Below are 16,183 nucleotides of genomic sequence, written 5' to 3'. Positions count from 1 at the left end.
TGAGACTTTCGGGCTACTTGGATTGGGTGGCTGAAGGGAACTTACGCAGGTTTCCATCCAAGTTACACAAACTTGGAGGAAGCAGATTACTCATGGAATGGCCTGAGCCATGCATGTGAGATGGATGCAAAACACTCAGGTTTTTATGCATCTCCAACAGGATTTGAGCAAATCAGAGCTGCTCCCCCCCAGCCCCCAGAGTGAAATCAGTGCCAGAACCATGTTGTTCAGCAACCAAGTTGGGACCGTCTGCAACTCATTCCCAAATCCTCAGCTTCACTCAGGAGCATTTTCTCCAGTGATAAGGCTCCATCAGGAAACACAGCTGGATGGAGGAAGGAAATTCTGAGAAGCAAAAAAAATAGTGGGGGTTCCAGGAAGTTCAACCAGATAGGAACTAATGGAATTTGTTTTTCTGTCTCCCCAGCTCCCAGTGTTCCTAAGCAAGTGAGAAAATCACGGGGAAAAGTGGTGGCAAAAAACAAGTCTGGCAGATCTTAGCCTGCAAAACAGGTCCTCACTGCAGGTCTCCAGAGAGCATCATAATTACAATTCAATATTTTCGATCACTTGCTCTCCCTGGGAAAAACTGCAGACGTTTTCAATTTAGGTCCACTCTGAAGCCCAGCCATTGTTTTCTTCCCCACCTCATTTTTTTGACTTGTATTTTTTTTTTTTTTTGTTTTAAACAAAGGTCCCTGTGTAGTTTATTAAGGAGGTTTGAGTTGGACACATGATTTATCAAAAATAATTTTTAAAAAAAGGACTGTTATGTTGAACATTCAGGAGAATTAAAGGTTGCAATTGCCTCTGATTAGTAACACATATCCCAGGACCATCAAAACAACAGCATTGTAGTTTTATTACTTCTAGAGAAATTCCTTTTGACCTCGGGGGCAAACAGCATTTCCTTCCACATCCTTTGCCATTCCCCTCTTTTGCAATTTTTACAGTCCTCTGGCCAACTCCCTCTTCCTTTGATAAGGTAGATAATCCAAGTTTCAGCATTCCCCACTTACTGCTGCAGAGCTGGTGTGGAACCAGAGAAAGGATCCATTACCAGACCAATCCTTGGCCACTGAGACAGATAAAAAGGGAGTCTGAGATCAGCCCCACAGTTCAGAGAGCTCAGATTGCAGAGTCAGGATCACAGAATGATTGCTAATGACCACACTGGAAAAGAGTGGGCAGCACTGACTGGAACAGTGACACATCTGATTTGTTGAGACCCTGCTCATCACTGCAGCAGTTCAGGGGTGACAGGTTTTTGACAAGACTTTCTTCAGAAGAGCCAGGATTATCCTGCTGGTCCAGAGACTATCACTGAGCCTTGAGTTCCCCCACTAATTCCCCTTGGAGCATAAGCACAGATGGAATTCCCTGTGTTTTGCTTTTTTCTTCTCTTTTCCTAACCTTTAAAGGCAGTTTGGTGTGACACCAGCCAACCAGCCAGATCTAGTGCAACAGTGGGGAGGTTTAGATTGGATTTAGGAAAAATTTCTTCATGGAAAAGGTTTGTCTAGCACTGGAACAGACTGCTCAGGGAAGTGGAGGAGTCACCATCCCTGGAAGTGTTCAAGAAATGTGGCTATAGTACATGGCTAAGTGGTTAACAGGCTTGGAATTGAGGATTGTAAAAGTCTTTTCCAGCCCTAACAATTCCATGATTCCATGATCTCTTCTGCCCCTTAGGTGACCTCTTTTATCCACCCCCTGAAATTTTGTCATGGGCTTAAACTGGAGGCTTTAGGGAAGGCTGATAATCAAAAGTTTGGACAAACTCCTGAAGAAATTGCCATAGCTGACCCTGCTGTGAGCAGGTGACTCTTCTGGAGACCTCCAGGTCTCCTCCAGTCTCAGCAATTCTGTGATTCTGTGAAAAGCAGTTCCTACACCTTCCCATGGAGTTACACCCAAGTTTTTCTGATCCCAGACTGAAACAAACAGAAATAAGGGGAAAAGAATCAAGCTGAAAATCTCTGTCAAAAGATCAGGACTGGAATGGTAGCTCTGTGGGGGTCATTCAGTGCACATCAAGTGTGCTGAACGCTTCTCAAACTGCATCTCTGAGGACAGAGGAGGGAGATGGTACCTCAGAAAGAGCCTCAGAGACAGGACTTGAAAGTATAAAATCATGGAATGGGTTGGGTTGGGTTGGGTTGGAAGGGACCTTTCCAACTTTGGGTTGGAAGGGTGCTTTCCAACTTGGCATTATCATAGGATCACAGAATGGTTCAGGTTGGAAGGGACCTTAAAGCTCATCTCATTCCACCACTTGCCATGGGCAGGGACACCTTCCACTATCCCAGGCTGCTCCAAGCCCCATCCAGCCTGGCCTTGGACACTTCCAAGGATGCAGGGGCAGCCACAGCTTCTCTGAGCAACCTGTGCCAGGGCCTCCCCACCCTCTGAGGGAGAATTTCTCCCCAATATCCCATCCAACTCTGTCTTCTGTAAGTTTGAAGCCATTCCCTGCAGGTCCTTGTAAATGGTCTCTCTCCATCTTTCTTTCCTTTCAGGTACTGGAGGGCCACAATTAGGTCACCTCAAAGCTTCTCTTCTCCAGGCTGAACAATCCCAGTTCTCTCAGCCTTTCCCACAGCAGAGCTGCTCCATCCCTCTGATCATCCTGGTGCCTCCTCTGGACTTGCTCCAGCAGCTCCAGGGGTTTCTGGGCTGGGTCATGTCCTGCTCTCATCCAACAGTACCCCCAAGCTCTTCTCCCAGGGCTGCTCCATCCTTTCATCCCCATACTGGATTGATCCTAGGGGTTGCCCTGATCCAGATGCAGCACCAGCACTTGGTCTTTTTAAATCCATGAGATTCCTGTGGCCACTGCTCCAGCTTTTCCAGGATCCACAGGATTACTTCCATGTATCATCTCCATTGCACCCACAGCTGGGAACCTGCAATCAGATTCATGGATAGGAGCAGCTCTGGCTCCTCTGGAAGCATGGAAATCCTTATCCTGTCACCAGGGAAAGCAGCCCAGGGTTGTAGGAGCTGAAATTTGAAGGGAACTGGGGCCTACTACAACCTGCAGGAAAACCCAGGGCTCTGCTGGGCACCAGGGCCCTTCCTTCCTCATCTCCATGTAGGAACAACTCAGTTCCAGGAGAATGGCAGCACCTTCCTGCTCCTGCAGGGAGCTCTGTGCCACAGCAGAGCTCAGGGATTTCAAACCAGAAGGCAAACCCAGAGAATTCCTGCAAAGCCTCACAGGGCACTTCTCTTTGTGCCACCTTAAGGAGCAGGCTCCAGGACATGATGGAAAGGGATCATAAGAGTTCATGGGTGCAGTGCAATGAAACTGCTCAGAGCTGGAGGGCCTGAGCAATGCACTTCTGTTCTGTGCTAACTCCACAGATCTCTGATCCATGAAGAGAAGGAGAAGGGGGAGCTGGGGGAAGCAATTGTGCTGCCTCTGGCTTCCTCCCCCTGTGGCTGCTCAGCAGCAGCCAGAAGACAACAATGCAGCTCCAAATTCTGTGCCCTCCTGCCTGGATTTGCATGAGGAAATTTGGGTGCTTAGGAGGGAACAGTCTGTGACTTTTCTGCCAGAATGTTGAACCATTTCAGGAAATCTGCACAGCAGCCATCAGCCAACCACTGCATCTGTCAAGGGATTGGCAAAAACATGCACAAACTTAAACACCCTTCATAAAATCCGTGTGATTTGCAGTGTTTATCCACAAAAGAGCAAATGATCTGCAGGAAAAAGTCCCAGAAGAAGCAACTTTCCAACTCTGAATTTCAAAAGATGTAGAACATAGAGAGAAAACAATACCAACTACTTGAGACAACTCATGAGTGGGCAAAATCTGCTCCCTCAACCCCAGCAGTGCTGAGCAGATTTAAATCTCAGTTTGTCCCTTTAAATCCCAGTTTGTCCCTTTAAATCCCAGTTTTGCCTCCCATTGATCTGAAGCAAGGGAACCAAGAGAAGATCCAGGGTGTATTTATGTGATCAGAACCAACAGGGCTCCCTGGTACAAGTTTACCCACAGGATGTGAGAGCTCCAACAGCTCTCACAGACAAGTTCCCAAATCCTTATTTCAGCTCCCAGTGACCTGCAGTGAAGCTCCACAACAACTTCCAAGAGCACAAGGAGCAAGGTGTCGCACACTACAAGGTGTGTCTTCTGTATTCCAGAAATTTCCACTCCAAGCCCCATCTTCCCCTTAAAACCAGAGATTTCCAAGAACTTGGAACCAACTGGGCAATTCCTGCAGTATATTCATTTATGCTTTTCCAGGTGGTATTTTTTCCAAAGAATTTTTCTGGAATTATGTTGGTCATGTCACAGTTATTTTATCCACTGATAGAGCTGGTCTGTGCTCTGCAAGTGAAAATGCTAATTAACACATAAATAAAATAAAAACTGGTCCAAACCTGGATCTCATTACCTAAAGTCAGGGGAAAGGTCTTCTCATCAAATATTTATCACTGTTCAGGCCACCTCTGAATCTTTTGCAGCTCCTCAGCCTTTCCCAATTTTTGTGAAAAAAAGGGCACTTTGTGGAGATTGCACAGTTGCTACTGAATGCCCAATTTTATTTTGGATATTCATGGATCTTTCACAGAATCATTTAGGTGGGAAAACACCTCTGAGAGCATCAAGTCCAACCTCTGACCTTTCAGGTCAAGCAAAATTCTTCTTTGTGATGTACATTTCCTACCAAAAAATTAAAATACTGGAGTTCTCCATCTCCATAGAAGTTACATCATGATAATCCATAAAAACAGAGATTAAATTTACTCTCATTTCCTCAGAATTCAAGCACAGCACTTCAAGTAGAAAAAACAAATTGGCAGAAGACATTTGGACATTTTGTTATAAGGGATAATAAAGAAGGAAATAAGAGAAAGGAGAAGATTCTTGTTTACCTGGGTCTTGGCACTCTTCTGCCTTCTCCCAAAAATGCAGGACAGGTCCTGTTCAGTGCGTGATGAGAGATCCTTACCTGGAAGGGGGAAAGAGAGGGAAAAACCCCAAAACCTTCACATCTGAGGATGCATTTTGGTAACAGTGTGACCAACACAGACAGAGAGGAACTGCTCTTGGACATAAACAAAAACCAGGAAGTCCAGGTTGGATGGACCTTGGAGTAACTGGGATAGTGGAAGGCGCCCCTGCCATGGCAGGGGGGTGGAATTAGATGAATTGTAAGGTCCCTTCAAACCCAAACCATGCTGTGGTTCTATGCTAAGGCCACTAAATGAAGGTACACAAGAGGAAATGTGTACATGCATTGGGATCTTAGGATTCTCATGAGGATTCCCCATTTCTGACAGAATTAGGGAGTTACAGCTCCTCCACACAATGAAAAAAAAAATCCATTTTTACCCAGTGGGGACTTTTCTCTGATTTCTGATGTTGCTCCTGAAAAGCAAAACCTCCACCTCTGCCACCCACTGGGTCATTCCAACTCAAAAGTATTTCAAGGGTGAAGCAAAGATTTCCAGGAGGGCCATTATTGCCATCTGATTGTTGTGTGGTGAGCTGGATATCAGACATGGAGCAAGGAGAGGGTGATGTGATTGAGAGATACAGGCAAAGGTTTAGCCAATTCCACAGTGCAGGAGTTGTTGAGCTGTCCACTGACTCCGTCAAAAAATTCTTTGGGAAAAGGTCAGCAAAAGTTAAAGAAACAAAATTAACCCAGACAGGTCAACTTGTTAAGACTATGCTGGGGTCTGAATCACTTGAAAATCAGTGACCTCAAAATGAATCTTGTAATGGCCAAAAAGACCCAAAACAAAACAAAAAAATCCCAAGTCTGACTTCTTCTTTTTCCTGGGATCCTTAACTGTCCCTGGAGGGTAAAGAGACACACCAGCCTAGAGGGGCAAGTGTTCCCCAGCTTCCTGCTACCTCACTGCACCGCCTCAAAATGGCCTTGTCCAAGCAAGCTGGAAGAGACTGGGGTTGTTCTCAGCTTTCTCTTGGCCAAGGCTTGAAATGTGACACCTAAAATCCTCCTGCTCCCATTTTCAGGCTACGCTTCCTTTCTGTGCCTCCCCCTGAACGTATCCCCCGTTTTTCCTTTAACAGAAAACCAGCTCAGCTGACAGCCCCAGTCTCCTGCAGCATCACAGGGGAGGAGCTACTAGAAAAGCAGCTGATTTAATCTGAGCTTGGGGTGTATTTCCCAGATCCTGGGGTGGCTGTTCCTCCAGCAGAGAGGCTCCAAACCAGCCCCGGGAGCGGAAGCCGCGTTTGGTGCCGTCGCTGTTCCCTTCTCCCCCTTTTGTGTGAGCTTGTCTTGTTTAGTCTGAAAGGAAGCAGGACTGGACTTAACAACAAGGGCCATGACAACACGAGTCTTACTCAAATAACTTTTCCTCTTTCCCTGAAAAAGGACAATTTCCCTGGGTCAGGCCACAGAAGGTACAAGCAAATGAGGGGCTGCCTTGTGGAAATGTGACCAAACAAATCAGGGATATTGTGAATATGAAAGCCTTGAGCTGTATTTTACATGCTCAAAAGGCACTTCTTTTTTTCCTCTATATTTAGTAAAAGGTTAAATCCAAATCAAAATAAATCCTCTTTGCTCAAACAGGCCACGGCCTCTGTACTTGCAAGCCCTGAACCAATTTAATTGTTTAATGTCATAAAGTGGCAGGCTCATGTTAACAGCTTGGACTTCAAGGTTGAATTATTTCACCAAAAATCCCAAACCCTGATATGAAAATCTGGCCTCCATTCAGGTATCAATTAGCTCTGTTTTAGCAGAGGCATTTGCTGTCAGAAAACATTACACAGAGCTTTCAGTTTAATAAATCAGCCATTAGTGGAAACTGATCCTATCCATGCCCTGAAACGGGCACACACCGTGTGAAAGGGGAACAGAGCAAAAGGGAAAGGACTCAACAACTGTCAAGGGCCAGAACCTGGCCTGACTGAAATAATCTCATCACTCTAAGAAAGAAAGAAATTACTAAACTCTACAACTTCTTGACAGTTTTTCTGGCTGCCCTAATTTATCCCATGAAGTACCTGGTCGATGTAAGAGGGCTTTCCTCTTCCTTCATGCAGGTTTAATCTGATCCCTGATCTCATCCACATGATCTCTGAGCAGGGGATTGCAGGGGTTAGTGCCACACAGATGCCCAAGTCACTCCCATCTCACCTTTGCCTTCTGCTCCCATCCCTGCTCACTTGGAATATCTGCTGCTCCTTTATTCAGCTCCTTCACTAGGGAATTGCTTTATTCCCAACATCAGCAGCCTAAGGCCACCCAAAATTGCCCAAAATAAAGAGGAACAGCAACATTAGAGCTTTAAGCAAGTAGCTGCAGGGGGTGTTTCTAAACCCAGGTTTTACTTGCCAAATTTAGACTCCACAAGGCAACAGATCACCTTGAGCAGGGTTTGCTCTAATCTTGGCCAGGGCTTATGAAACAACAAAACTCCTCTCACCTTTGGCAAACTTCATATAATGGACACGTTTCTTGGAAGATTTGGATTTTTCTTCGAGGCTGAATGTCTTTTTCTGCTTTTTCACTGAGGACTCTAAAAAAAAACAAACCCCAAGCAAACAGGGTCCAGTTCTGTTAGAGGCACTTAAGCACCAAATTCAAACATCACTGTAATTAACTTTCTCACAGAATAATGAGGTTGGAAGAGACCTCTAAGATCATCAAGTCCAACCTATGCCCTCTCTCAAAATACAGTTAACAACATATCATAAAGTATTACTGAAGAAAGCACTCTAAGTTTTGTCTGAAATAGGTCAATGCTTGATTTTTTTTTTGCCCCATCCCCTTTCTTTCCCATTTCCAATCCAATGTAATTTGAAAAGGCAGATATAGGTACTCCAGGTCAAAGGCAAATCCATCTCTGTGGTATGAAAATAATAATAATAATAATGCTGTTTTTCATAGAGTATCTCCAGCACCAGAGTCTGAGAAAGATGCAAGAAATAGTAGGAAATAAAATACTGATAGAGCAGAAAGAAAAAGGGGGGAACCACCCCCCCAACAGGATTTTCATTTCTAACCCTACACAAAATACCTTTATTTGGACATAAGCTGATACGTCTGTGTAAGGAAACTGAATGGTGACAAAGCTTTTCTGTCCCTAAGGCCAGCTAGGACAAATTGCCACATCCCTATTATCTCATTTTCCAGGCTTCCAGAAGAGGGACTGCATCTAAAGGGTCCTCTGGGAATGGTTTCTGGGGCTGGCTCAGTCCCAGAGTCACTCAGCAGTACTTTGGGAGACTGTGAGCAGGTTAAGGCCACGTGAAGGATTAAGCTCCCTCTTTAACAGCACAGAGATCACGTTCCTCTGCTGTGGCAGGTTATTTTGGGGGTACAAATGTTCTCTTTGCAACCACAGAACCTGTTAATTTACAAAACATTGCCAGAAAGAGAGAGCTAACCTGTTGTACAGTTAATTACTGCCTTACTAGTCCTGAAAAGAGGCACCACAGGAGTCTCTGCTCTGTGACTCCACAGAGGGTTACTATGGTGAGGTGTTTTTTTCCTGCCTGTGGGATGGGTAGGGAAATCAACCCATACCCTGAGGGCCAAGTTGAGTCACCTTTTTCACATGATCCCACCCTGGAAAGCTCTGCTGCCCAAGCTTTTCTGACACTGGAACTCCAGCACTTCCCTGTTTGAAAGGCAGTGCCACCTGATGAATCCCTGAGCTAAAACTGAAATCCCCAGCCTGCAGTGGGAGAGCTGAGGGCCAGCAGGCTGAATCCCACTCTCCCACACTAATGGGAAGAGAAAGGACCAGCAAATCCAGTTTTTAACAAAAAAATCCTCAATAAAAAGGGTCTGCGGGAAAAGCAAGCATCACAGCTAAAATATCCTGACAGCCAGGCAGCACTTTGAGCCTGGTTTCCAATCTCCTGGTAGCAAAAGGAGCATTACACAGCAAAAGGTTTCCACAGAGCCTTCCTCCTCCACGTTATTCCTACAGGGAAAGGGGCAGCAGCACCGCCTTGTGCCTGCAGGGAGGAATTTCACTACTGAACGTGCTGGCACTTGCAGTGGGCAGGGAAATACATCCCTGTGTCTTCCAGGGACTGGAAAATCCTCTGACAAACTGAGCAAGTGCTGCAGGAGTATTAATGTGCTTTTTAAAGCAATTTAGTCGGGGCAATAAGGCCACCAAATGGCATTTTTGCAGCAAATGTGATCGAGGTGGATGTGCCAAAGCACTGCAGGGTGTTGTTCCCATTTTTTATCCATGGGAAAGGGACAGTCACCATCACTGAGGATCCCAGCAAAAGAACCAGGAATTATAGAATGGTTTGGGTGGGAAAAGACCATGGAGTCCCAACTCCCTTCCCCTATCCCAGGTTGCTCCAAGCCCTGTCCTTTGACACTTCCAGGGATCCACAGCTTCTCTGGGCAACCTGTGGCAGGGCCTCACCACCAGCAGATGAATTTCTTCCTAATATTTAATCTAATCTAAACCTGCCCTCACTCAGTGCCTAGCTAGGGGAAAAAAAAAGAAAAAAAAAGGAAAAGACAGCTAAAGCTACAGACACTGAGGGTATCTGAATGTTGGCATCAACCCCCACAGGGCCTTTCCTTTCCAACCTCTAATTGCAATCCAGCTCTGGCAACTGCACCGGTTCTTTAAGAACAATGAAGTTTTTCAGCTGACTTTTAATGCAGTTTGAAACTGGAGGGTGGCCAATAATGTTACATTTGCTCCTGCAGCACAGCTGCAGGCAGAGTCTTTTCCTGGATGAGTTTTGCCAGCTTCAACAATTGCCAAAAAAACAAGTTTCAGAGTGATGCCTTTCTGTAAATCACCAAATGTGACTCTGACCTGGAATTTCGACGGTGCACCCAAATTTGTTCTCAGTGATTGAAAAACTGTCCCAGCTCCCAAAAGGACCAAAAGAACTGAGTGAAAGAGGGAGAAATTAGAGTTCTCAAGGGTCACTTTGCATGAGGTGACCCAGGGAAGAGAGCAGAGCTTAGGGCCAAGCCTTGCTCCCTGAGTCTGCCTCTGCTGACTCACTGTGGCCCTGAGCAAGTCATTTTGGCTCTCTGCTCATCTGCAGGTTTCCCACCAGTTACACCTCCCTGATCTTAGGGCTCAAGTTGCAACTTGGGCAGGATTTAGTTCTCCAGGGAGACAGGAACTTGTGGAATTTCCCCATGAAAAGCTCTCCTACCTCTCCAGGAGCTGAGTGACACCACTGAGTCCTGGGTGGCCTCATGATTTCACAAGGACAGCTTGCACAGCAAGTTAAAGAAGATGTTTTGAGGCATCAGGCTCAAAATTTTAATCCTATTACTCCAGGATTAGAAAACTTCCTTGCTAACTGGTTTTCCTCCTCTTCTTTCTACATTTTCTCTCCTAGAAAAGTCAGTGCTCAAAGGTTAAGAATGAATGAATGAAGAGTTGCTAAATTCACTAATCTGGCAATTCTGCCCTAGCAGCACAAGGACAAGCTGTGTCCAAACAGGAGCCCTTGGTTAAACAATACTCCAGAGAGGTGTTCAGACACAAAACCAGAGTTTAAACTGCATTTAACTAAAGGAGAGATGATAAATCACTTGATAAACCAATTCTTTCTCTAAGCTCACACCCACCACAACTTCCTAACTTCATTTTCACAAAGCAAGGTCAGTTTGTAAGAAGCTTTTCAAAAATAGAAGACTTTAAAAATAGCCCTTTCGGGAAAGTTTCCCCCCTTGTGTGCTCAACACAAGGGCTACAAAAATCACTTAATGCTGCACTCAAAGCAGAGATGTAGAACTCTGAGGCAAAGCTACAGAGCAGCTCTCCAAGGACAGGAAAAGGAGGTATTTAAGAAGCCACTGGAGCATGGAAGCAAAGTGTGACAGTTCATCAACAAAAGGAAGGCAAAGCATTGCAGGCTGAGAGATTGTTGTGAGCCCTCAGGTTCTGGGTGCTTTATAAAGAAGGAAATGTTCCTCTAGGAACAGGCCAGGGAAAGCATCCCCAAATATTGTGATCCTGGATGAAATAAACAGGTTAAACATTTTATGTTTTCTTTCCCCAAGAAAAAACCTTTCTTTGAGTACTGAGAGAAAAACTGATCCACTGAGATCCACAAATCCATGCTCATGGATGGCAACATATCCTTTGGCTCCCAGTGATTTTGGGGAATGAGTTCTCAATCTTATCCAAAATATTATTTGCATCACAAACTGGGCCTCAGGAACTTTTTAAAGACACAGAATAGAAACTCTGCTGAGCTTCCAGCATCTGATTGAGCCAAGCATGAACCTACCTGTTTCACCCTGTCCATGGCAGTTATTCAGCTCAGCCAGAAGCTGGTTGAAGTCATCCTGATGAGCAATCCAGTTGTCCTGTAAATATCACCCACATGAATACAAGGCAGAAGTCTTCAGAATTAACACAAGTTTTACAAAACAGATATTAAGATTCTTAGAACTAAATTAATTGGATATATCCAATCCTTGCTGGTGGGAGGGACCCCACAGGTGGTAACAGCAACCATAGCTCCTACAGCCACCCCAAAGTGAAATGAAATTAAAAGGGTTGTCTTGGAAATCCTAAACAATTCTGTTTGGTACATGCTACCACCAGCTGTGACTACAGGTTTCTCTAATACTCCACTCAAATAATTGTGCTTTTGCTGAAATGGGATCCTTTCCCTGCCCTGGGTCTAGTGCTCACCTCGTGATTGATGGTAGCTCCCAATCCCAGCACGTCGTTTTTCACCTTAACCCTGATGTGTTCTGGATTTCCTTGCTCCTGTGCCCCGAGACCCTAAGGAGGATTTGAGAGTAAAAATGTAAGGATTTCACAGCAGCAATCAGAGCTTTTGGACTGTGAGACAGTTCACAAGGAAATACAGCAAAAAAATAACTACTTCCTGTTAATATGCCTGCTTGTAGCTGAATTCATTCACAGGCATTACCATACAACACATAAAGTTTTTTTAAATTTACAACTTAAGCCTCCAGCAAAGCATTATAAACACTAAAATAGCAACAACATTAAGTAGTTGGGTGATTAATCAGGAAGCCACCTGACATTCCTAAGCCAGCCCAAATTGTTTACAGTTTTCAAACAAGACTCTACATAAGAAGAATGTGCCTCACCCCAAAAATGTCTCTGTCACTGGGAAGGGAAATGGGAATGAGGCAGACCCACACAGAACACACAATCCAAACCAAATTTACATGGAAGGAGGGCAGGGAGGGGCAGGGGAGAAGCAGACTGGAGCCAACTCCCTCCACCTCAGAAGTGGATGAAAATATTGGAGCAAACAACTTTGGGGTTGTTTAATATGAAGCAATATTCAGGTCCAGGGTTATCTTTCTCAACTCTATGGTCAAGGCTAAAAAATTAAAAGGCAAAGCTGTGGGTTTAAAACTTTGTTCCTGGTATTTACCTGCAATTTGCCTCATCTGTCACAAATCATCACCAAATGTGTTAGAATTAATAAACATTTATATGGTGTTGCAGTGGAGAGAAGCCCAGCAGACACATCCTAGAATATGGAAGATTTGAAGAGATGAGGCCTATTTGGAAAATGCTGTTGCTGTTACAAACAAAGAAGAGTTTATTTGGTCAATGGGGTGGAAAATTTGCCTTGAAACTTCTGCTGACCAAAAAGTATGGAAGCAAGCAGGACGCTTGGTCACACATCCTTCCCCGACCCAATTCCCCATTTACAGGATTGGTGCTAAGCAGCCTAATTTCACTGCTCATATGGGCTTTTGCCCCTTAATTGGACCAAGAGAAAGTTCCATTTGTCCAAGTTTGGAATAGAATGGAGACATAAATCCTTCTTGTACAACTGTTGGCCAGGAAGATCCAGTATCTCAAGTGGGAAATGTTGTGAGACAACTGAAGCAACAGTTTAAATCCAAAAATAGGTTTTAAGGCATTTACAGAATTGAGAATGATCCTAAATTTTTTGCCTTTTAAGGAAAGCCTGGAAGAGGAAATCTAGAAAAATAATTAAAGGTAGTGGGGGTTTTGTGGGGATTCTTATCACTAAACACCCTGATGTGCAGCCGCAAATCTCAGCTTGGCTGAGGCACCTCTGTGGAATAAAACCTGCAGTTTTCAGGTGTCTGTGCTGACCTGGAGGTTTTTATTAGTGTAAGGAAACAGTCCCCTCACCCACAGGTCCTGGCTGGAGCTGGGAAGGGACACAGCTCACAGCATTTTGGGGGTTCAAGGAACAGATCAGAAAAAAAATCTTAAAACCAGGTGAAAGACTAAAGCAGGTCCTGGAGTTGCTTTAAAGAGTATCAAAAGCAGGGAGAGAACTGAAGGTTTAAAGGCAGCTTAAAACCTTTAACCTGATTAAATATTCCAACTCCAGCTCTCACTTGGGAATTCAGATTGTCAAAGAAAGGAGAGAAACTGGAAAGCAGGAGAGGCACAAACAAGACTTTGTAACAAAGTGTAAAAATTTATCACTGCTCAAATTCCTTGTGCACCTAAGAGAATAAATCAAAACTGTCCCCTGGCAGTTTTAGACCCTTCATCTACACTGTTCTCCTTTAGATCCTACCTTTCCTTTGGACCAGCCCATCTTTTCCAGCATCTTCTGGCCAAATTTGGAATCATCGTTGCTCCAAGCGCTGTTCCGTGGATCCACAGACCACTTCTGCTTTCTGCGGGCTGCAGCAGGAAAGGAAAATTCAAACAGGCTTTACTGGCATTCCCAGAGAGTTCTTGGTATTGAATCGGTCCAAATAAATCTCTTTATTGCAGAAAAAAATACCCCAGAACTTATGCCAGATTCGATACATTTTGGGGGTTAATTTTACTAAATGAAAAAACACAATAACAACAATTAAAGCTCAGTGAAAATATTAATTATTAATGGAAAGATGCCAAAGTGGGATTGCTGTGGAAGTTGCTGTCCCACAGGATGGGATGCAGTTCAGGGAGGCTTTAAAGATTACCATTTAGGTGTGAATTCCATATTGATTCCAATTTTGTTTTACATCTGGCTTCAACATGGAGTCTACAGAGGAGGAAATTATGAAGCTGCTTTCTCAGTTCTGGACAAAACCAATTCTCCAGGATTCCTTTTAACCAGAACACAGAAATTTTAATATCTGGCTTCCTAACAAAAGCCAAGCGAAAAATCCAAGGTAAGTGATCAGAGAAAGGGAATGACAGAACTGAAAACTGTGGGATTTCAGCTTTTGGATTTCTCAAAAATGACTTATGGGGAAACTGAAAAGCTGCCAGAAATTATTGCAGGAATTAAGAGATCCAAAGAAGAATCAAGGCTCCCTTGATGTATGTGGATTCCTAAAGAAATGACAGATTCCCAGACCCACATGTTGCCTTTCCCACCAGGAACAGCTTCCTTGAAATCAAGGAAGAGCAACCAGCCCAGTTAACCAGTCACTCCAAATGTGCACCTAAGCCCAGGCAGGAAGAGAACCTAAATAAACAAGACAAACAAAGAATGGGAGACAGGAAGATTACAAACTTCATTAAACACCATGGGAAATGCTGGATCAAAAATGACCGGTTAACCCAAGGCCACACAAGGCAGGGAGAAGCCAAATCCAACGAGGTGTTTTCAATGCAATCAGGAAGTCATCGTTCCCTAAAAGACAAGATTTGGGATTTGGGCCAGAGGGATTGAATATTACAGGGATGTTTGACTCATTTTTTTGCCCAGTTTTGTTTCATTTTTAAGGAACTAAGACTGTCAGAATTCAAGGTGGGGGATTTTTTTATCCCACTTCCGAAACTTTGAAGCTCCAAACGGTCCCTAAACAGTTTTTAACTGGGTTAAAGGCTCGAGGGCTGAGAGGGGAATCCAACTTTTGCCTGGTTCATTCTCTACAGAAACAACTTATTAACCTCAGGGGCTATGGCTGCCCCTGGAACCCTGGAAGTGTCCAAGTCCAGGCTGGATGGGTTTGGAGCAGCCTGGGATAGTGGGAGGTGTCCCTGTCCATGGCAGGGGGTGGAATGGGATGAGCTTTAAAGTCCATTCCACCCCAAACCATCCTGGGATTCTGTGATTATTCCCACCAGGAAACCTTGAGAGCAGCAACTCCTCCAAGCCCTGCCTGTGGTGCTAAGAAAAGATGGGGAACCAGCAGTGTGGTCTGTGATTTTAAACTTCCAAATAAACTGGGATTCCCTGCTGCCCCATGGAGAACCACAGGGCTCAGTCTGGAGAAAAGGAGGCTCAGGGGGGACCTTGTGGCTCTGCACAAATCCCTGACAGGAGGGGACAGCCAGGGGGGTCAGGCTCTGCTCCCAGGGAACAGGGACAGGAGGAGAAGAAATGGCCCCAAGTTGTGCCAGGGGAGGTTTAGATTGAACATGAGGGAAAAAATTCTTCATGGAAAAGGTGATTAGACATTGGAACAGCTGCCCAGGGCAGTGGTGGAGTCCCCATCCCTGGAGGGACTTCAGAGTCTTGTGGATGTGGCACTTGGGGATGTGGCTCAGTGGCGGCCTTGGCAGTGCTGGGGGATGTTTGGACTTGGTGGTCTTGGAGGTCTTTTCCAACCTTAGTGATTCTGGCTCAAGGGTTCCAGCAGTTCTTACATTCCCCAGCTGAGCAGCTGCCCTTCTTTTCAATCACAGCTTCAGAAGTGAATTTCTATGTTTTTTCCTGAATATCTCTCCCTATGGAGAAGCCCCTGTGATGTTTTGCTCCCAGGAGGTTGTTGGTAACAAAGCACAAGGGCATCAAACACAAATATTTCTTGAAATTAAGAGACATTTACTTTCCCAGCCAGCATTTTCAATCTAAGTATTGCAACCTTCTTAGCTACACTGTGGGATTAATCCTCATGTTTCTGCCAGGTTAACGTACTCTGATTTTTAAATAGGATGAAAACAACCCCAAACAAACTTGCTTTCATCTTTAGAGAAGTATTTAAGAAAGCCAGGCACAACTCCATGCCATTTACAGAAAACATAAAATCATCTCTCGTTTCCAAACAAACAACAAAATCCACTAATTAGTCAATAATTTATCAGAAATTTAAATTTGTTCACTGATCTCTTTAGAGTGGGAGAAGAAACCAGGCACAAGATTCAGCTCCTAATTTAACACCAATTTTCTGGGCTGCTTCAAAAATGATGCCACAGACAGTGATGGAACTCTGGGAGAGCAGCACCATCCAGTGGAGAAAACCCTCATTTCTTTAGTGAATCACAGAATCACTGAGGTTGGAAAATACCTCCAAGATCACCGGGTCCAAGCATCCC

The 16,183-nt window shown here is 44.6% G+C and overlaps 1 protein-coding gene across 1 annotated transcript in view; it reads right to left on the bottom strand.

The window, feature by feature from the left end:
- PINX1 (PIN2 (TERF1) interacting telomerase inhibitor 1) overlaps nucleotides 1-16,183 on the bottom strand; it is a 61,839-nt gene that overhangs the window by 41,853 nt on the left and 3,803 nt on the right. Inside the window, exons 2-6 of the mRNA XM_036381156.2 lie at nucleotides 13,500-13,609; nucleotides 11,645-11,737; nucleotides 11,235-11,313; nucleotides 7,424-7,516; nucleotides 4,889-4,965 (exon numbers count right to left, since the gene is read on the bottom strand). Coding sequence (XP_036237049.1) covers nucleotides 4,889-4,965; nucleotides 7,424-7,516; nucleotides 11,235-11,313; nucleotides 11,645-11,737; nucleotides 13,500-13,609 — 452 coding nt within the window. The remainder of the gene's footprint in view (nucleotides 1-4,888; nucleotides 4,966-7,423; nucleotides 7,517-11,234; nucleotides 11,314-11,644; nucleotides 11,738-13,499; nucleotides 13,610-16,183) is intronic.

This window comes from Molothrus ater, chromosome 3 (genome assembly GCF_012460135.2).
Source record: "Molothrus ater isolate BHLD 08-10-18 breed brown headed cowbird chromosome 3, BPBGC_Mater_1.1, whole genome shotgun sequence".
NCBI lineage: Eukaryota > Metazoa > Chordata > Aves > Passeriformes > Icteridae > Molothrus > Molothrus ater.
Note: the sequence above shows the minus strand (reverse complement) of the source record. Positions and strands in the feature narration are given on the sequence as shown.